Below are 23,069 nucleotides of genomic sequence, written 5' to 3'. Positions count from 1 at the left end.
TGTGAATTGATCGCCCCCCATCTAGCTTCAGAGTTTGTTCTGTTAGGTGACCTAAACTGGGATATGCTTAACACCCCGGCAGTCCTACAATCTAAGCTAGATGCCCTCAATCTCACACAAATCATCAAGGAACCCACCAGGTACAACCCTAAATCCGTAAACATGGGCACCCTAATAGACATTATCCTGACCAACTTGCCCTCCAAATACACCTCTGCTGTCTTCAATCAGGATCTCAGCGATCACTGCCTCATTGCCTGTATCCGCTACGGGTCCGCGGTCAAACGACCACCCCTCATCACTGTCAAACGCTCCCTAAAACACTTCTGCCAGCAGGCCTTTCTAATCGACCTGGCCCGGGTATCCTGGAAGGATATTGACCTCATCCCGTCAGTTGAGGATGCCTGGTCATTCTTTAAAAGTAACTTCCTCACCATCTTAGACAAGCATGCTCCGTTCAAAAAATGCAGAACTAATAACAGATATAGCCCTTGGTTCACTCCAGACCTGACTGCCCTCGACCAGCACAAAAACATCCTGTGGCGAACTGCAATAGCATCGAATAGTCCCCGCGATATGCAACTGTTCAGGGAAGTCAGGAACCAATACACGCAGTCAGTCAGGAAAGCAAAGGCCAGCTTTTTCAAGCAGGAATTTGCATCCTGTAGCTCTAACTCAAAAAAGTTCTGGGACACTGTAAAGTCCATGGAGAACAAGAGCACCTCCTCCCAGCTGCCCACTGCACTGAGGCTAGGTAACACGGTCACCACCGATAAATCCGTGAAAATCGAAAACTTCAACAAGCATTTCTCAACGGCTGGCCATGCCTTCCTCCTGGCTACTCCAACCTTGGCCAACAGCTCCGCCCCCCCCCCCCCCCCCGCTGCTACTCGCCCAAACCTCCCCAGCTTCTCCTTTACCCAAATCCAGATAGCAGATGTTCTGAAAGAGCTGCAAAACCTGGACCCATACAAATCAGCTGGGCTTGATAATCTGGACCCTCTATTTCTGAAACTGTCACCCGCCATTGTCGCAGCCCCTATTACCAGCCTGTTCAACCTCTCCTTCGTATCATCTGAGATCCCCAAGGATTGGAAAGCTGCCGCGGTCATCCCCCTCTTCAAAGGGGGAGACACCCTGGACCCAAACTGTTACAGACCTATATCCATCCTGCCCTGCCTATCTAAGGTCTTCGAAAGCCAAGTCAACAAACAGATGACTGACCATCTCGAATCCCACCGTACCTTCTCCGCTATGCAATCCGGTTTCCGAGCCGGTCACGGGTGCACCTCAGCCACGCTCAAGGTACTAAACGATATCATAACCGCCATCGATAAAAGACAGTACTGTGCAGCCGTCTTCATCGACCTGGCCAAGGCTTTCGACTCTGTCAATCACCATATTCTTATCGGCAGACTCAGTAGCCTCGGTTTTTCTAATGATTGCCTTGCCTGGTTCACCAGCTACTTTGCAGACAGAGTTCAGTGTGTCAAATCGGAGGGCAAGTTGTCCGGTCCTCTGGCAGTCTCTATGGGGGTACCACAGGGTTCAATTCTCGGGCCGACTCTTTTCTCTGTATATATCAATGATGTTGCTCTTGCTGCTGGCGATTCCCTGATCCACCTCTACGCAGACGACACCATTCTGTATACTTCTGGCCCTTCCTTGGACACTGTGCTATCTAACCTCCAAACGAGCTTCAATGCCATACAACACTCCTTCCGTGGCCTCCAACTGCTCTTAAACGCTAGTAAAACCAAATGCATGCTTTTCAACCGTTCGCTGCCTGCACCTGCACGTCCGACTAGCATCACCACCCTGGATGGTTCCGACCTAGAATATGTGGACATCTATAAATACCTAGGTGTCTGGCTAGACTGCAAACTCTCCTTCCAGACTCATATCAAACATCTCCAATCCAAAATCAAATCTAGTCGGCTTTCTATTTCGCAACAAAGCCTCCTTCACTCACGCCGCCAAACTTACCCTAGTAAAACTGACTATCCTACTGTCATGACTGTCCTGATCAGGTCAGGTTACAGGAGACCACAACCCTCCAGCTTATCTCTCAACCCCAACAGATGAGGAGAGATCTAAGGGTCTGAAGATGTGGGGGTTTTATGACCCCTCACACCCATGGTAATTCTGAGGCCACAGAAAACATTCCCTCTCACTATGGAGAACCAGCCTCAGAACTTTAAACATGCAATAAAGGGACTTTGGAACAATGGTTTCCGTCAACTACAATGGTGGTCATGACGATAGATGGAATATGAAAATGTATGTCATTTTTGTTTTGTTATTAAAGGTTAATAGATGACGTGATTATGAAAACATTGTAACGTTAAGAGTTTTCCTCGTATATGCTTGATGTTTATACATTGTACGTTGTGTGGAAAATGTCCAAATCAAAGAGAATGTTTCGGTAGAGATGAAATGTGAAGTTAGTTGTCTAAAATTGGATTTGAGTAAAATCTATACCTTGCCCCTCAAACTTGGTACGCCCAGAGAATTGCCCTGAATGCGGTAACGCCCACTTCTGACCCGAGGGTATAAAACCTGTGAGTGCAGAATTAACATACATGACTAAGTGACCCGAGCTGCAGCCAAAGGTCTAAAAGGTCAACGAACCCAAAACGCAACAAGTTGAAGACAAAGAAATATTTTTCTACCCAAGCTACGGATGAGTAGCGTGTCTAAGCGGGTGTATTCAAGCCGAACCACCTAGCCTCCACTCCCCATCGAATCGTGGTATCTACACTCTTTCATCTTTACGCTGTGAGCTCTGAGCTACAGAGCTATCTGTCCTCCGAAGACCCCTTCCAGAGCGAGGACAAAGGAACAGGCCAGTAAAGCCAAAGGACACGGACATCGTGTCGTGAACACACCTAGAGAGGTGCGCAGGAGAAGTGCGTCATTGAGCAGCTTGAACGGTCCACGCGGGAAAATCCACGGAGACCTTCCACAAGTAATAACATCATTATATTCTGACTCATAACAGCGGCAGTTTGGGGCAAGGCTAGGGTTAGAATGAGCATAGTTGACAATTTCACCCAAATGTATATTCCTCTCGTGTAATCTCTCTCTTTCTCTCTCTTTTAAATCCCCATTTTGGGTAACATGCGCCCTAGTGTGTTGGCCCGTTATACTAAGTTCTAATCAATAGCCTAGAATGTGTTTTTGTGTATGTGTATCTTTTATCATCATTTTAGCTTTTTAGTAAATAAACATTCAACTAAAATTGGTGTGGTGCGAATTCATTAGTGAGACCCGGGTCCGTGCAGAATCCCGGGCTATACGACGTTCAGAACGAGACTGTTAGAGGCAACTGGTTAATTAGCGGCTGTGGTAAAATCGATATTCTGATATTCTTTGAGTTAATTTGGGAAATAGAAACTCAATAAAAACTAGTTTTCCCATGGTGCCCCAGGTTAATGAGTTAATAATTGCTTGATTCAGTTAATCACGTAATTAGAAACTTGTAATCATTCGATGAGCAACAGTCGCCACATTAACTAATACAACGTCACGACACTACCGATCCTCGACTTTGGCGATGTCATCTACCAAATAGCTTCCAATAGTCTACTCAGCAAACTGGATGCAGTTTATCACAGTGCCATCCGCTTTGTTACTAAAGCACCTTATACCACCCACCACTGCGACCTGTATGCTCTAGTCGGCTGGCCCTCGCTACATGTTCGTCGTCAGACCCACTGGCTCCAGGTCATCTACAAGGCTATGCTAGGTAAAGCGCCGCCTTATCTCAGTTCACTGGTCACGATGGCAACACCCACCGCTCCAGCAGGTGTATCTCACTGATCATCCCTAAAGCCAAAACCTAATTTGGCCGCCTTTCCTCCAGTTCTCTGCTGCCTGCGACTGGAACGAATTGCAAAAATCTCTGAAGTTGGAGACTTTTATCTCCCTCAACAACTTTAACCTGTTGAGGACCAGGGGGTGCTATTTTCACTTTTGGTGAAAATCGTATGATTTTAAACGGCCTCGTACTCAATTCTTGCTCGTACAATATGCATATTATTATTACTATTGGATAGAAAACAGTCTCTAGTTTCTAAAAACGTTTGAATTATTTCTCTAAGTGAAACAGAACTCCTTTTACAGACCATTTCCTAACCGGAAGTGAGATTTCCAAAAGCGAACTCTCTCTTCAAGAGCTTGTCTATAAAAGGGCATGTCACTTATGACTGTAGAAACACGTCATACGCCTTCGCCTGGGTGTCATGCGGAAGTGAGAGAAGAAATCACTTGATTATCTCGATCAGGGACTGAACACAACCTCTTGGACTGAGACGTGCGCACTTTTTTTTTTTCCCTGGGCGCGAAGTAGGACCTGTACTCGGCTCATGGAAGAATCTTTTTAAAGGTGAATATGATCTCTGGCTTCGATTTTCTTTGATACATGTCACAATATCATCCTAAAGTATGTTTTTTCAATATAGTTTAATTATATTATTGAAATTTATTCTGGACTTTAGACGTGATGCGACGCAAGAATTGGTTCAAGAATGAGAGGTTAGCATCGCACGGCAAGTGTGCTTGCTAATTCAAGAGGGAAATTGTTCGTTCTGGATCGAAATAAAGACGTTTCTGAACAAAGGACCCCTTGGAGAACATTCTGATGGAAGATCAACAAAGATAAGGATCCAATTTGTGATGCTTTTTCATATATCTGTCGAACTGTGCTAACGCTACCGTTTGACTAGAATCAATGCTGCTGTGTGCTAGCTATTGTAGTAAGCTAATATAACGATATATTGTGTTTTCGCTGTAAAACACTTCAACAATCGGAAATATTGTCTGTATTCACAAGATATTTGTCTTTCATTAGCTATCCACCATATATTTGTCTGAAATGTTTTATGATGAGTAATTAGGTAGTTGACGTTGGTGTCTGTATTTTCTCTGGCTACTCCCGTGCGATTTCTGACTAGCTATGATGGTAGCAGTAATGTAAAACTGATTTATAGCTAAAATATGCAATTTTTTTGAACAAAACATAGATTTATTGTGTAACATGTTATAGGACTGTCATCTGAGGTAGTTTTTTCTAGGTTATTTAGGTTGGTTCTAGGTTAGTTAGGTTGGCTTGTGCATGCTACCTGCAGCCTACTTGTGCTGTGAAAAATGTCTGTCTGTCTTTTTTTATTTGGTGGTGACCTAACATAAATATATGTGGTGTTTTCTCTGTAAAACATTTAAAAAATCGGACATGTTGGCTGGATTGACAAGATGTTTATCTTTCAAATGCTGTATTGGACTTGTTAATGTGTGAAAGTTAAATATTTCAAAGAATTTTTTTTTTGAATTTGCCGCTCTGCCTTTTCAATGGAATGTGGGAGGAGTGCCGCTAGCGGCACCCCTGGCCTAAACAGGTTTTAAACATCTGCTATCTGAGCAGCTAACCGATCGCTGCAGCTGTACATAGTCCATCGGTATATAGCCCACCCAATTTACCTACCTCATCCCCATACTGTTTTTATTTATTTACTTTTCTGCTCTTTTGCACACCAGTATCTCTACTTGCACATGATCATCTGATGATTTATCACTCCAGTGTTAATCTGCTAAATTGTAATTATTCGCTCCTATGGCCTATTTATTGCCTACCTCCTCATGCCTTTTGCACACATTGTATATAGATTCTTTTTTTTTCTTTTCTACTATGTTATTGACTTGTTTATTGTTTACTCCATGTGTAACTCTGTGATGTTGTCTGTTCACACTGCTATGCTTTATCTTGGCCAGGTCGCAGTTGCAATTGAGAACTTGTTCTCAACTAGCCTACCTGGTTAAATAAAGGTGAAATAAAAAATAAAAAATAAAAAATTCCAGAGAGACATCAGAGACTGTAACGTTCTTTGCTTCACGGAAACATGGCTCACTCGAGAGACGCTAACAGAGTCGGTGCAGCCAGCTGGTTTCTTCACGCATCGCGCCGACAGAAACAAACATCTTTCTGGTAAGAAGAGGGGCGGGGGTGTATGCCTTATGATTAACGAGACGTGGTGTGATCATAACAACATACAGGAACTCAAGTCATTCTGTTCACCTGATTTAGAATTCCTCACAATCAAATGTCGACCGCATTATCTACCAAGGGAAATCTCTTCGATTATAATCACAGTCGTATATATTCCCCCCCAAGCAGACACATCGATGGCCCTGAACAAACTTTATCTAACTCTATGTAAACTGGAAACAACACACCCTGAGGCTGCATTCATCGTCGCTGGGGATTTTAACAAGGCTAATCTGAAAACAAAACTCCCTAAATTCTATCAGCATATCGATTGTGCTACCAGGGCTGGTAAAACCTTGGATCATTGTTATACTAACTTCCGCGACGCATATAAGGCCCTCCCCTGCCCTCCTTTCGGAAAAGCTGACCACGACTCCATTTTGTTGCTTCCAGCCTACAAACAGAAACTAAAACAGCAAGCTCCTGCGCTCAGGTCTGTTCAACGCTGGTCCGAACAATCTGATTCATTCCACGCTTCAAGACTGCTTCGATCACGTGGATTGGGATATGTTCCGCATTGCGTCCAACAACAATATTGACGAATACGCTGATTCGGTGAGCAAGTTCATTAGAAAGTGCATTGACGATGTCGTACCCACAGCAACGATTAAAACATTCCCAAACCAGAAACTGTGGATTGATGGCAGCATTCGCGTGAAACTGAAAGCGCGAACCACTGCTTTTAACCAGGGCAAGGTGACCAGAAACATGACCGAATACAAACAGTGTAGCTATTCCCTCCGCAAGGCAATCAAACAAGTTAAGTGCCAGGATAGAGACAAAGTAGAGTCGCAATTCAACAGCTCAGACACAAGAGGTATGTGGCAGGGTCTACAGTCAATCACGGATTACAAAAAGAAAACCAGCCCCGTCGCGGACCAGGATGTCTTGCTCCCAGACAGACTAAATAACTTTTTTGCTCGCTTTGAGGACAATACACTGACACGGCCCGCTACCAAAACCTGCGGGCTCTCCTTCACTGCAGCCGAGGTGAGTAAAACATTTAAACGTGTTAACCCTCGCAAGGCTGCAGGCCCAGACGGCATTCCCAGCCGCGTCCTCAGAGCATGCGCAGACCAGCTGGCTGGTGTGTTTAAGGACATATTCAATCAATCCTTATCCCAGTCTGCTGTTCCCACATGCTTCAAGAGGGCCACCATTGTTCATGTTCCCAAGAAAGCTAAGGTAACTGAGCTAAACGACTACTGCCCCGTAGCACTCACTTCCGTCATCATGAAGTGCTTTGAGAGACTAGTCAAGGACCATATCACCTCCACCCTACCTGACACCCTAGACCCACTCCAATTTGCTTACCGACCCAATAGGTCCACAGAAGACGCAATCGCAACCCCACTGCACACTGCCCTAACCCATCTGGACAAGAGGAATACCTATGTGAGAATGCTGTTCATCAACTACAGCTCAGCATTTAACACCATAGTACCCTCCAAACTCGTCATCAAGCTCGAGACCCTGGGTCTCGACCCCGCCCTGTGCAACTGGGTCCTGGACTTCCTGACGGGCCGCCCCCACGTGGTGAGGGTAGGTAACAACATCTCCACCCCGCTGATCCTCAACACTGGGGCCCCACAAGGGTGCGTTCTGAGCCCTCTCCTGTACTCCCTGTTCACCCACGACTGCGTGGCCATGCACGCCTCCAACTCAATCATCTAGTTTGCGGACGACACTACAGTGGTAGGCTTGATTACCAACAACGACGAGACGGCCTACAGGGAGGAGGTGAGGGCCCTCGGAGTGTGGTGTCAGGAAAATAACCTCACACTCAACGTCAACAAAACAAAGGAGATGATTGTGGACTTCAGGAAACAGCAGAGGGAGCACCCCCCTATCCACATCGACGGGACAGTAGTGGAGAAGGTGGAAAGTTTTAAGTTCCTCGGTGTACACATCACGGACAAACTGAATTGGTCCACCCACACAGACAGCGTTGTGAAGAAGGCGCAGCAGCGCCTCTTCAACCTCAGGAGGCTGAAGAAATTCGGCTTGTCACCAAAAGCACTCACAAACTTCTACAGATGCACAATCGAGAGCATCCTGTCGGGCTGTATCACCGCCTGGTACGGCAACTGCTCCGCCCACAACCGTAAGGCTCTCCAGAGGGTAGTGAGGTCTGCACAACGCATCACCGGGGGCAAACTACCTGCCCTCCAGGACATCTACACCACCCGATGCCACAGGAAGGGCATAAAGATCATCAAGGACAACAACCACCCGAGCCACTGCCTGTTCACCCCGCTATCATCCAGAAGGCGAGGTCAGTACAGGTGCATCAAAGCAGGGACCGAGAGACTGAAAAACAGCTTCTATCTCAAGGCCATCAGACTGTTAAACAGCCACCACTAACATTTAGTGGCCGCTGCCAACATACTGACTCAACTCCAGCCACTTTAATAATGGGAATTGATGGAAATTATGTAAAAATGTATCACTAGCCACTTTAAACAATGCCACTTAATATAATGTTTACATACCCTACATTACTCATCTCATATGTATATGTATATACTGTACTCTATATCATCTACTGCATCTTGCCATCTTTATGTAATACATGTATCACTAGCCACTTTAAACTATGCCACTTTATGTTTATATACCCTACATTACTCATCTCATATGTATGTGCTGTACTCTATACCATCTACAGCATCTTGCCTATGCCGTTCTGTACCATCACTCATTCATATATCTTTATGTACATATTCTTTATCCCTTTACACTTGTGTGTATAAGGTAGTAGTTGTGGAATTGTTAGGTTAGATTACTTGTTGGTTATTACTGCATTGTCGGAACTAGAAGCACAAGCATTTCGCTACACTCGCATTAACATCTGCTAACCATGTGTATGTGACAATTAAAATTTGATTTGATTTTGATTTGAGTCCCTGCCACTGAAAAACATCCCCACAGTATGATGCTGCCACCACCATGCTTCACCGTAGGGATAGTGTCAGGTTTCCTCCAGACGTAACGTTTGTCATTCAGTTAAATATTGGTTTCATCAGACCAGAGAATCTTGTTTCTCATGGTCTGAGAGTCTTTAGGTGCCTTTTGGCAAACTCCAAATTGGCTGTCATGTGCCTTTTACTGAGGGGTGGCTTCCGTCTGCCCACCCTACTGTAAAGGCTTGAGAGATGGTTGTCCTTCTGGGAGGTTCTCCCATCTCCACAGAGGAACTCTGGAGCTCTGTCAGAGTGACCTTCAAATTCTCAGTCACCTCTCTGACCAAGGCCCTTCTCCCCCGATGCTCAGTTTGGCCGGGAGGCCTGCTCTCGGAAGAGTCTTGGTGGTTCCAAACTTCTTCCATTTAAGAATGATGCAGGCCACTGTGATCTTGGGGACACAGTTCTGCAGACATTTTTGGTACCCTTCCCCAGATCTGTGCCTCGACACAATCCTGTCTCGTTGCTTTACAGACAATTCCTTCGACCTCATGTCTTGTTTTTTTCTCTGACATGCACTGTCAACTGTGGGATCTTATATAGACAGGTGTGTACCTTTCCAAATCATGTCCAATCAATTGAATTTACCACAGGTGGACTCCAATCAAGTTGTAGAAACATCTGAAGGATGATCAATGGAAACAGGATGCACCTGAGCTCAATTTCGAGTCTTAAAGCAAAGGTTCTGAATACTTAAGTAAATAAGATATTCAGTTTTTTCTTTTAAATAATTTGCAAAAATGTCTAAAAACCTGTTTTCGCTTGATCATTATGGGGTATTGTATGTAGATTGATGAGGACTTTTATTTAATTTATCCATTTTAGAATAAGGCTGTAACGTAACCAAATGTGGAAAAAGTCAAGGGGTCTGAATACTTTCCAAATGCACTGTATTTTCCAGTCAATATTTGGGGGGGGGGGGGGGGGGGAGTTCAAGCCTCTAACCACTTAGATGGGTGTTTGGATTTTGGAGAAAAAAACACATTGAAAAAAATAAAGGTGAGACATAATGTAAGGCCATGTAAGGCCACAGGATTTAAATCCTTTATTGTGCCATTTAAATTGTTTTATCATTCGTGGATACACGCTGTATCGTGCGTTTCGATTGGCCGTTATCTCTCAGAGAGACAGACAGATCTGTCCTTTGTCTTTTTGTAGCTGGAGGCAGATGTTACATTCACCGAGTCCCCAGCCCATCATAACTCACCCCAATGGACCGTTACACCGCTCTCCCGTTAGGCAGCCTCCCAATAACTCACAACCCCAATGTCTTTATACGTTCAATATATTCCCAGTCTTACAGGAATAAACAAAAAAAAGATTTGAATGTTGATGATATCACGTTGTCAATTACAGCTGCGTTTAAGATAATGTTTCAAACATTTGTGGCAGGGGAAAGTTGAAAGCATGAGCTAGGATCACGGGCATTGAGGGCATTGGAAGTGGTTTGCATCATGTGTCAGTGCATCCTTTGCTCATAAAAGATGGAGAATGCCTGTGTGATTGCTTGTGTGAGTTCCTGGAAAAGACATGGGCACAATGTTGTTGGTATTAATTTTCCATATTTCTCTTGTAAGTATAAAAGTAGGAGATGAAATTGAAAGTGGGGACTATTGTCTGTGAGCATGACCCGACCTGACTATTACCCTGATATGATGCAACAATGTCAGATCACTGGTTCAAAGAGCTCATAAAACCACTTAAATGATACTCTTCAAATCTGGCAAAACTGTGACTTTAGGCACGCACGAAATAATAACAATGACATCTAATATTTATTGAATAATTGAATCTATACAGAACAAATATATAAACACAGTGTTGGTCCAGTGTTTCATGAGCTGAAATAAAAGATCCCTGAAATGTTCTAATATGCACAAAAAGCTTTTGTCTTTCAAATTTTGTGCAGAAATTTGTTTACATCCCTGTTAGTGAGCATTTCTCCTTTGCCAAGATAATCCATCCACCTGACAGGTGTGGCATGTCAAGAAGCTGATTAAACAGCATGATCATTACACAGGTGCACCTTGTGCTGGGGACAACAAAAGGCCATTCTAAAATGTGCAGTTTTGTCACAACATAATGCCACAGATGTCTCAAATTTTGAGGGAGCGTGCAATTGGCATGCTGATTGCAGGAATGTCCACCAGAGCTGTTGCCAGAGAATTTAATGTTAGTTTCTCTACGATAAGCCGCCTCCAACATCATTTGAGAGAATTTGGCAGCATGTCCAATCGGCCTCACAACCGCAGACCACGTGTAACCACGCCAGCCCAGGACTTCCATATCCGGCTTATTCACCTGTGGTATCGTCCGAGACCAGCCATGATGAGCATTTTTGTCTGTAATAAAGCCCTTTTGTGGGGAAAAACTCATTCTGATTTGCTGGGCCTGGCTCCGCAGTGGATGGGCCTGGCTCCCAAGTGGCCTATGCCCTCCCAGGCCCACCCATGGATAGGCCCACCCATGCCTGCGCCCATGCCGAGTCATGTGAAATCCATAGACTAGAGCCTAACAAATTTATTTAAATTGACTGATTTCCTTATATGAACTATATCTCAGTAATATTGTTTAAATGTATATTCAGTATAGTAACTTACTTATTGATTGATCTGTTTCTAATACATTTATCCATGTATTCATACTGATAACAAGTGCTTTCCAATAATGGATACCTTCCAGTGGTGTAAAGTACTTAAGTAAAAATACTTTAAAATACTACTTTGTTTTTTGGGGTATCTGTACCTTACTATTTATATTTTTGACAACTTTTACTTTTACTTCACTACATTCCTAAAGAAAATAATGTACTTTTTACTGCACACATTCTCCCTGACAACCAAAAGTACTCGTTCCATTTTGAATGCTTAGCAGGACAGTAAAATGGTCCAATTTACACACTCATCAAGAGAATATCCCTGGTCATCCCTACTGCCTCTGATCTGGCAGACTCCCTGAACACAAATGCTTAGTTTGTAAATTATGTCTGAGTGTTGGAGTGTGCCCCTGGCTATCCGTAAATTAAACAAAACAAGAAAATGGTGCCGTCTGGTTTGTTTAATATAAGGAATGTGAAATCAGTTATACTTTTGATACTTAAGTATATTTAAAACTAAATACTTTTAGACTTTTCCTCAAGTAGTATTTTACTGGGTTACTTGCACTTTTACTTGTCATTTTCTATTAAGGTATCTTTACTTTTACTCAAGTATGATAATTGAGTACTTTTTCCACCACTGACACCTTCCAATAATGTCCTGCACCAACACAAACCATGTATTTGAACCCATTACAGTTGTTCAAATATCAATACCAGACCAGAAACAGAGCCTTATTTCTAATTAACATGGAAACAGTGGAGAACATTTGTGCTTGGCACCCAACAGAACACAGATGGGTATTATTTACATTTGTAAATTCCTAGATCTTTGCCCTGGCAGTGTTGGCATCAATAACTCCTCTCCTGCCACTCCTGCCCGCCCTCCAAAAGCACTTGGCATTACAGGATTAGAGTGTCGGTGGGACGGGTCGTGCTAGTGTTAAGGGTATTCATTAATTCTATGTCTATGGACAATACAGTCATTTGATGAGTAGCCGGGTTGAGAATGAGACTGAGAATGTCTCAGACCTACATCAGAGGGTTTGGGACAACACAGATATCATGTGCGATGAACAGCCTCTTTGTTCCCACGTCTGTCTGTAGGTGAAAGTGACTTAGATGTTATTTCTTGACTAAGAAAGATGCCATATTTTCATGGACAAATGTTTTTCACTGTTGCGTACTCAGTGTAGTTATGTCCAGGCTCATTTCCTTCTTTACTGTGGACAAAAAAACTGCCGCTTGGTCTCCTAAAATGTACACTGTAAACTCTGAGGGATTTTAGAGGTCACTGCCAAGCAGCAACACGTATATTCTCCGAATCACCACTCCCATCTCAGTCCAAAATAGAGTACATCCCCTCGCCATTCCAAATCTCGGTCCAAAATACATCAGAGTTGGGTTCAATTTCATTTCACTTCAGTCAATGTGGGAGATAATCATGAATTGTAGAAAAAATATATATATTTTTTTAAACTATGGGATTCAGTCCTTCTTGGACCTGTAAGACTACTGCCTAGAACACCAGTGCCATCCGCACGGCTCAAAAAGGCATTATCCCTCTGAGCTAAAGCCTAAACAAGGCATTAGCTCTGGGAGCTAACACAAGTGTTCCCGTCCAAGACAAGGTTACTTATTAAGCATAGTTTGGGGAAACCACCTCGGGCACATAATAAACACAACCAAAATTAACATCACTGTCAAGGCCCACTCTCTTGTTAAAGCCTATTGGCTCTCACAGGCTGGGTGGTGGATGATAAGCCCATGGTCTCGTCTCTCTACAGCCTGAGGGCAGCTGAGTCACCATCGGTCGCCATCACTCCGTTTTGCTGACTCACACCCTCAGAGCCAGGCTATCTCTGTTGACTTAGCCACACAGCGACAGGCATCACCTCAGCCACCTAAACCTTAACCTCAGGGCCCCTTCGTGACGTCCTTTAGTAATGCTCAACGGCATGTACTAGATTAGAGTATACAGCATGAGTCTATGGTTCATGAGTCTATGGTTCAAGAGGCTATGGTTCACGAGGCTATGGTTCACGAGGCTATGGTTGTACCATCTACAAGCCACCATTACACTAGCCTGGTGGTCCAGTCTGTTTGGGCTTCAGCCATGCAAAACAAGATTAACAAGAGGAGAGCTGGCCACAGCATGTACAGAATGGGACCAGGCTATCATCACTCTAACCCACATTCATAATCACTGGATTTTCTTCACTGATAGCAAGAAGAGCAAAGGAAGGATGAGAAAGAGTAGTCACTTACCCAGCATCACTCCCGTCCCCACATATTAAGGCATCCTTCGCTCCCTCCACTTTGTAGTAGTTATCTGAAATCAAAGAAAATAACAGAAGAGGCCTGGATTCGATTCATTTGATTACAAGGATTAATTTGAATACACTTTGTAGTAGTTTTCAAAAATAATATAATGGATGAGACCTGGATTTGATTAATGTGATTACAGTGATTATTTTGATTAAAGGGATTAACTTGATTACATGACCCTAGTATTGCTGATCCTGCAAGCATTTTCATCTCAAGGTCAAACGTCTGTCAGTGGCACTCAGACCTTATGACCAGAACTCCTGCCCTGGTCGGGGAAAGAAGTTTATCGACTATATTAATCATAAGGCATCAACATTGATCTTACATCAGTCCACCCTTAAATAACCCACTGGACGTACGATTTTAGCCATTTATCAAATTAAGAAAATTGTTTTGTTTCGTGTTTCACCCGAGCTTTTAGGGATCAATACCGAGGCCTGCCTTGGACATTTTACATTTGTGTAAGGTGATGGATAGCAGAGACTGCTTGAAGTTGAAGGGGATGGAAATGAAAGAATAAATAGCAATAGCATAACCCGTTGACTGTGTTGCTGCCGACTCCCACTAGAGCCCACTAAGAGATTACAAGTCCAGAAGGCTCCATGTCCACTCCAACGCTCCTTCATGCTAAGCGTTCCTCCATTTTATCTCGCCTCCTTTTCACAGCGTTTCAGCTTCACTGTCCCACTCTAGAGGGTTTGAGTGCCGTTAGACCACTATGGGGCTGGGAGAGGAGCCGCAGGAGGAGAGGGGCTGGAGAAGGGCTCGCCTGACTGGCACTTTGGCAGGCGGCCCGAACCCTCCGTCAGTTGTCGGCATTCCTGGTTTCAGCATGGCCTTAAATGTTCCTCCTTTATGGACCATGCACCTCTCCAACACACATACACACACACACACACACACACACACACACACACACACACACACACACACACACACACACACACACACACACACACATACACGCGCACACATACACACACACAAAAGCCGGACCCCAGAGCCACTTTTCAGCGACAGCCCAGAGCCACTCTTCAGCGACAGCTTTCACATTTCACCACTGTACTGTGCAGATTGACTAGATGCGTTTTTGAAAGATGAGTCTTACATTTTGATAAGGGTGTTTTGTGTATTTTTTATTAATTTTACATTATTGCTGTTTTAAAGAAAAAACAGTAGACGCAATCTCAGGAAATGCCTTGTTGGTTTGGTTGTCTCATGTACTCTCATCTTTAAGCGTCGTACAATGTGCACCTCTTTGGGTCCCCGGGACCAGGATTAAGAAGCACAGCCTTTGAACAATGTAAAAATGTCCGTGACCCTCTGACTCATCTACATACAGTATATGTAACTGTATGAAATAATCGGAAAATGTCAATCATGAAATATGTAATAACTTTAAATATGAAATACGAAGTCCGGTCACGTGACCATTCATGATTAGAGGAACGACTGTCCATTTAAACATCTGCCCCACATCAGTTGTGCAGCAAAAGTAAGCACGCCGTAATCTGTGTCGGTGAGGGAGGACCCACTCTAGTTGTGCAATCGCTGCAGGGCTGTCTCTGTTACTGCCTGTTTGGATAGTGCAGTAAAGAGGACACTGGAATGGAACTCTGCCATGTCATGCGTGCCCATGTCATGCTTCAGAACTGCTGTGTGGGACTTTTTTCTAGGCTACAAATTATCCCTTACAAACATGTCATGTTATAGCTGCAAGTAGCGTTTTGTTGACACCACTGTCACACAACTGCAAGACTCATCCAAAGCTAAGAGACCCACGACCAACAACGTGACCATATTAGTGCAGTTAAGAAACGTCAATCGCTACGACAGTATGAGAGCCAGACCTGAGTTTAACCAGATGAAATCAGTAAAATACTTTCACTGTGCTGGATTGAGCTTGGCTGTCTTTACATCAGACCTACATGATGTAAAGACAACAGACGCTCTGCTTCAAAGAGGTGAGACAAAATGTGGGTGGGAGAGACACTGAGGTGTTCCGAAGACAACACACACACATCGTTGCATACAGCTGATAAGAAGAGTCACTTTGAGGGCAGTAATACCATTCAATTACTGCTGCAGTGTTGTTCACTGTCTCATATTCCGAGGACAACACACATAGCCTTGAGTGAAAACTCAACGTCACAGAAACTTGAGGCACGCCCACGCCATTTCATGAGTCTAATTAGATTGTGCCAGTCTTTACATCATGTAGGTCTGATATCTGATTGGAAGTTAACTCAACAGTAAAGCTATTGGTCAACAAGTCAGATTTTGAATCCAAACAACTCAGATGCTTATAAAAGGGTCTTAGATTCATTATTATCGCTCTTCTTTGTTCCTGACCTGCGCTGGCCTACACTCTCTCTTTCTCTCCCTCTCCCATGAGCCAAGGCACAAGACATTGATTCTCTCTCTCTCTCTCTCTCTCTCTCTCTCTCTCTCTCTCTCTCTCTCTCTCTCTCTATTACTGTAACTCAACCATAGTGTTCTATTACTGTAACTCAACTATAGTGTTATATTACTGTAACTATAGTGTTCTATTACTGTAACTCAACTATAGTGTTATATTACTGTAACTCAACCATAGTGTTCTATTACTGTAACTATAGTGTTCTATTACTGTAACTCAACTATAGTGTTCTATTACTGTAACTCAACTATAGTGTTCTATTACTGTAACTATAGTGTTCTATTACTGTAACTCAACCATAGTGTTCTATTACTGTAACTCAACCATAGTGTTCTATTACTGTAACTCAACCATAGTGTTCTATTACTGTAACTCAACTATAGTGTTCTATTACTGTAACTATAGTGTTCTATTACTGTAACTCAACTATAGTGTTCTATTACTGTAACCATAGTGTTCTATTACTGTAACTCAACTATAGTGTTCTACTACTGTAACTCAACTATAGTGTTCTACTACTGTAACTCAACTATAGTGTTCTATTACTGTAACTATAGTGTTCTATTACTGTAACTATAGTGTTCTATTACTGTAACTATAGTGTTCTATTGCTGTAACTATAGTGTTCTATTACTGTAACTATAGTGTTCTGTTACTGTAACTATAGTGTTCTATTACTGTAACTATAGTGTTCTGTTACTGTAACTATAGTGTTCTATTACTGTAACTAAACCATAGTGTTCTATTACTGTAACTCAACCATAGTGTTCTATTACTGTAACTCAACTATAGTGTTCTATTACTGTAACTCAACCATAGTGTTCCATTACTGTAACTCAACTACAGTGTTATACTACTCTAACTATAGTGTTATATTACTGTAACTCAACTATAGTGTTATATTACTGTAACTCAACTACAGTGTTCTATTACTGTAACTCAACTACAGTGTTCTATTACTGTAACTATAGTGTTCTATTACTGTAACTCAGCTATAGTGTTCTATTACTGTAACTCAACTATAGTGTTATATTACTGTAACTCAACCATAGTGTTCTATTACTGTAACTATAGTGTTCTATTACTGTAACTCAACTATAGTGTTCTATTACTGTAACTCAACTATAGTGTTCTATTACTGTAACTATAGTGTTCTATTACTGTAACTCAACTATAGTGTTCTATTACTGTAACTATAGTGTTATATTACTGTAACTCAACTATAGTGTTCTATTACTGTAACTATAGTGTTCTATTACTGTAACTCAAATATAGTGTTCTATTACTGTAACTCAACTATAGTGTTCTATTACTGTAACTATAGTGTTCTATTACTGTAACTATAGTGTTCTATTACTGTAACTATAGTGTTCTATTACTGTAACTATAGTGTTCTATTACTGTAACTATAGTGTTCTATTACTGTAACTATAGTGTTCTATTACTGTAACTCAACTATAGTGTTCTATTACTGTAACTCAACTATAGTGTTCTATTACTGTAACTATAGTGTTCTATTACTGTAACTCAACTACAGTGTTCTATTACTGTAACTATAGTGTTCTATTACTGTAACTCAACTATAGTGTTCTATTACTGTAACTATAGTGTTCTATTACTGTAACTATAGTGTTCTATTACTGTAACTCAACTATAGTGTTCTATTACTGTAACTATAGTGTTCTATTACTGTAACTATAGTGTTCTATTACTGTAACTCAACTATAGTGTTCTATTACTGTAACTATAGTGTTCTATTACTGTAACTCAACTATAGTGTTCTATTACTGTAACTATAGTGTTATATTACTGTAACTCAACTATAGTGTTCTATTACTGTAACTATAGTGTTCTATTACTGTAACTCAACTATAGTGTTCTATTACTGTAACTCAACTATAGTGTTCTATTACTGTAACTATAGTGTTCTATTACTGTAACTCAACTACAGTGTTCTATTACTGTAACTATAGTGTTATATTACTGTAACTCAACTATAGTGTTCTATTACTGTAACTATAGTGTTCTATTACTGCAACTCAAATATAGTGTTCTATTACTGTAACTCTAGTGTTCTATTTCTGTAACTATAGTGTTCTATTACTGTAACTATAGTGTTCTATTACTGTAACTATAGTGTTCTATTACTGTAACTCAACTATAGTGTTCTATTACTGTAACTCAACTATAGTGTTCTACTACTGTAACTCAACCATAGTGTTCTATTACTGTAACTATAGTGTTCTATTACTGTAACTATAGTGTTCTATTACTGTAACTATAGTGTTCTATTACTGTAACTCAACTATAGTGTTCTATTACTGTAACTCAACTATAGTGTTCTACTACTGTAACTATAGTGTTCTATTACTGTAACTATAGTGTTCTATTACTGTAACTATAGTGTTCTATTACTGTAACTCAACTATAGTGTTCTATTACTGTAACTCAACTATAGTGTTCTACTACTGTAACTATAGTGTTCTATTACTGTAACTATAGTGTTCTATTACTGTAACTATAGTGTTCTACTACTGTAACTATAGTGTTCTATTACTGTAACTATAGTGTTCTATTACTGTAACTATAGTGTTCTATTACTGTAACTCAACTATAGTGTTCTATTACTGTAACTCAACTATAGTGTTCTACTACTGTAACTATAGTGTTCTATTACTGTAACTATAGTGTTCTATTACTGTAACTATAGTGTTCTACTACTGTAACTATAGTGTTCTATTACTGTAACTATAGTGTTCTATTACTTTAACTATAGTGTTCTGTTACTGTAACTATAGTGTTCTATTACTGTAACTCAACTATAGTGTTCTATTACTGTAACTCAACTATAGTGTTCTACTACTGTAACTATAGTGTTCTATTACTGTAACTATAGTGTTCTATTACTGTAACTATAGTGTTCTATTACTGTAACTATAGTGTTCTATTACTGTAACTATAGTGTTCTATTACTGTAACTCAACTATAGTGTTCTATTACTGTAACTCAACTATAGTGTTCTATTACTGTAACTATAGTGTTCTACTACTGTAACTATAGTGTTCTATTACTGTAACTATAGTGTTCTATTACTTTAACTATAGTGTTCTGTTACTGTAACTCAACCATAGTGTCTGACATATTGCTTATTATCTTTATGTAGTCAGATAAACATTTGAATAGGCTAATTGCTTAGTCTTGTTACGAGTCGCATGTGATGTACAGTTGAAGTTGGAAGTTAACATCACTTAGGTTGGAGTCATTACAACTAGTTTTTCAACCACTCCACAAATTTCTCGTTAACAAACTATAGTTTTGGCAAGTCGGTTAGGACATCTACTTTGTGCATGACACAAGGAATATTTCCAACAATTGTTTACAGACAGATTATTTCACTTATAATTCACTGTATCACAATTCCAGTGGGTCAGAAGTTTACATACAATAAGTTGACTGTGCCTTTAAACAGCTTGGAAAATTCCAGAAAATTATGTCTTGGGTTTAGAAGCTTCTGATAGGCGAATTGACATCATTTGAGTCAATTGGAGGTGTACCTGTGGATGTATTTCAAGGCCTAACTTCAAACTCAATGCCTCTTTGCTTGACATCATGGGAAAATCTAAATAAATCAACCAAGACCTCAGAAAAACAATTGTAGACCTCCAAAAGTCTGGTTCATCCTTGGGAGCAATTTCCAAACACCTGAAGGTACCACATTCATCTGTACAAACAATAGTACGCAAGTATAAACACCATGGGACCACGCAGCCGTCATACCACTCAGGAAGGAGACACGTTCTGTCTCCTAGAGATGAACGTACTTTGGTGTGAAAAGTGCAAATCAATCCCAGAACAACAGAAAATGACCTTGTGAAGACGCTGGAGGAAACAGGTAGAAAAGTATCTATATCCACAGTAAAACGAGTCCTATATCGACATAACCTGAAAGGCCGCTCAGCAAGGAAGAAGCCACTGCTCCAAAACTGCCATATTGTCACGTTCTGACCTTAGTTCCTTTTTTACGTCTTTATTTTAGTTTGGTCAGGGCGTCAGTTGGGGTGGGCATTCTATGTTGTTTTTCTATGTTTTGTTCTGTATGTTATATTTCTATGTGTTTGGCCTAGTATGGTTCTCAATCAGAGGCAGGTGTCAGTCGTTGTCTCTGATTGGGAGCCATATTTAGGTAGCCTGTTTTCTATTGTGTTTTGTGGGTGATTGTTTCCTGTGTTAGTGTTTGCACCATACGGTACTGTTTCGGTTTTCATTTATTTTCTTGTTCTTTTGTAATTTGTATTCATTCTCTATTAAATGATATTATGGATACGTACCACGCTGCATTTTGTTCCTCCTCTCCTTCCACCAATGAAACACATATACACATATACACATATAAAAGCCAGACTACGGTTTGCAACTGCACATGGGGACAAAGATCGTACTTTTTGGAGAAATGTCCTCTGGTCTGATGAAACAAAACTAGAACTGTTTGGCCATAATGACCATCGTTATGTTTGGAGGAAAAAGGGGGATGCTTGCAAGTCGAAGAACAACCATCCCAACCGTGAAGCACTGGGGTGGCAGCATCATGTTGTGGGGGTGCTTTGCTGCAGGAGGGACTGGTGCACTTCACAAAATAGATGGCATCATGAGATGGAAAATTATGTTGATATATTGAAGCAACATCTCAAGACATCAGTCAGGAAGTTAAAGCTTGGTCACAAATGGGTCTTCCAAATGGACAATGACCAAGCAGACTTCCAAAGTTGTGGCAAAATGGCTTAAGGACAACAAAGTCAAGGTATTTGAGTGGCCATCACAAAGCCCTGACCTCAATCCCATAGAAATGTTGTGGACAGAACAGAAAAAGCATGTGCGAGCAAGGAGGCCTACAACCTGACTCAGTTACACCAGCTCTGTCAGGAGGAATGGGCCAAAATTCACACAACTTATTGTGGGAAGCTTGTGGAAGGCTACCCGGAATGTTTGACCCAAGTTAAACAATTTAAAGGCAATGCTAACAAATACTAATTGAGCGTATGTAAACTTCTGACCCACTGGGAATGTGATGAAAGAAATAAAAGCTGAAATAAATCATTCTCTCCACTATTATTCTGACATTTCACATTCTTAAAATAAAGTGGTGATCCTAACTGACCTAAAACAGGGAATTTGTACTAGGATTAAATGTCAGGAATTGTGGAAAAACTGAGTTTAAATGTATTTGGCTAGAGTGTAAACTTCCGACTGTAAACTTCCGACTTCAACTGTATATATAATATACTGTATATTCAAATATAAAATATAACTGCCCACTGCAGAGTATTCGTTGGGGTTCTCATTTTGGCACAAAGCTCAACTATCCAGTACAGGAAAACTCCAATAGACGAGAGGTCTCCTAATAGTGACAAATGAACTGACTGGCTGACAAACAGACTGCCTGGCTAACTGACTGGCTGATTGGCTGATTGGCTGACTGGCTGGCTGACTGGCTGACAAACTAACTGACTGGCTGGCTGACAAACTAACTGACTGGCTGACTATTTTCAGTCTCCTCAAACATAACAAATCTTTGCTCTCAATAGGGTCAACATTTTAAATAAGTGATACATTCATGAATCAATTAAACAGGCGTTTAACTGACACACAGTGCTCACCTTCGTCTGCAATAAAGTCTTTGAGTGAGGACCACGTCCGGTTGTTGCAGAAAAAGGTTGTGTTGGTGTTGAGGGTGTTGTTGACGCAGTGCGCCGTGCTGCGTACACACTTCTGTCGCAGGTTACCCATGAAGAGCTGAAGGCCGATGAGGGCGAACACACTGAGGCAGAAAACGGTTAGGATCATCACGTCCGCAAGCTTCTTCACTGACTGGATCAGCGCACCCACGATGGTCTTCAGGCCTTCCCAGGAAAACAGGGGCAGAGGTCAATAGGTCAGCATGCACACACATGGACATGGAAATGGACACGGTAATTATCTTTGGCTAACTAGCTCTGTGTAATCATAAGGAGTTGGTTTAGATCTAGAATCTGAAGTTATGGTTATTGTGAATATGTAATTTATTAACAAAACATTTTTAAAAAATGATAAAAAATTCTGGAAGCTAGTGGTCGGGTTACTTTTTACAATCACATACAGTATAGTAGTAACGGTACACAGTACGACTTAAGTACTGTGTATTACTATGTATAATACATTATACAAATTACAACTATTGTATTAGGAACAATACAACGACTCACTATCCATAATCATGACATGGATTAAATATACTGTACAGTATCAAATTCAGAACATCAAAGCCACACACACAACTTTAAGACACCAACACCACAGTGAAGACAAAAAGAAAGCTAACGCAAACAAACTAACCACAGCAGAAAGAAAAATTGTCTTGCGTTTCTTTTCGAGATATCAAAAATGCACCGCAAATTCACAATGTATGCTCATTGACAACAGACACTTCCCAAAATAATGAGTGAAACCATCTAATTGAACTAGTTTAGGCTGGCTGGCTGGCTGGCTGACTGGCTGATAAACTAAATAACTGACTGACTGACAAACCAACTGACTGACTGGCTGACTGACTGGCTGACAAACCAACTGACTGACTGGCTGACTGACTGACTGGCTGACTGGCTGACAAACCAACTGACTGACTGGCTGACTGACTGGCTGACAAACCAACTGACTGACTGGCTGACTGACTAGCTGACAAACTAA

General features: G+C 41.4%; 1 protein-coding gene across 1 annotated transcript in view; it reads right to left on the bottom strand.

Moving 5' to 3' along the window:
- Positions 1-23,069, bottom strand: part of LOC120027735 (sodium channel protein type 4 subunit alpha-like) — a 174,045-nt gene that overhangs the window by 134,768 nt on the left and 16,208 nt on the right. The window contains exons 6-7 of the mRNA XM_038972735.1: positions 22,004-22,246; positions 13,871-13,934 (exon numbers count right to left, since the gene is read on the bottom strand). Coding sequence (XP_038828663.1) covers positions 13,871-13,934; positions 22,004-22,246 — 307 coding nt within the window. The remainder of the gene's footprint in view (positions 1-13,870; positions 13,935-22,003; positions 22,247-23,069) is intronic.

Source organism: Salvelinus namaycush, chromosome 33 (genome assembly GCF_016432855.1).
Source record: "Salvelinus namaycush isolate Seneca chromosome 33, SaNama_1.0, whole genome shotgun sequence".
NCBI lineage: Eukaryota > Metazoa > Chordata > Actinopteri > Salmoniformes > Salmonidae > Salvelinus > Salvelinus namaycush.
This window is presented reverse-complemented; position numbering and strand designations above follow the sequence as displayed.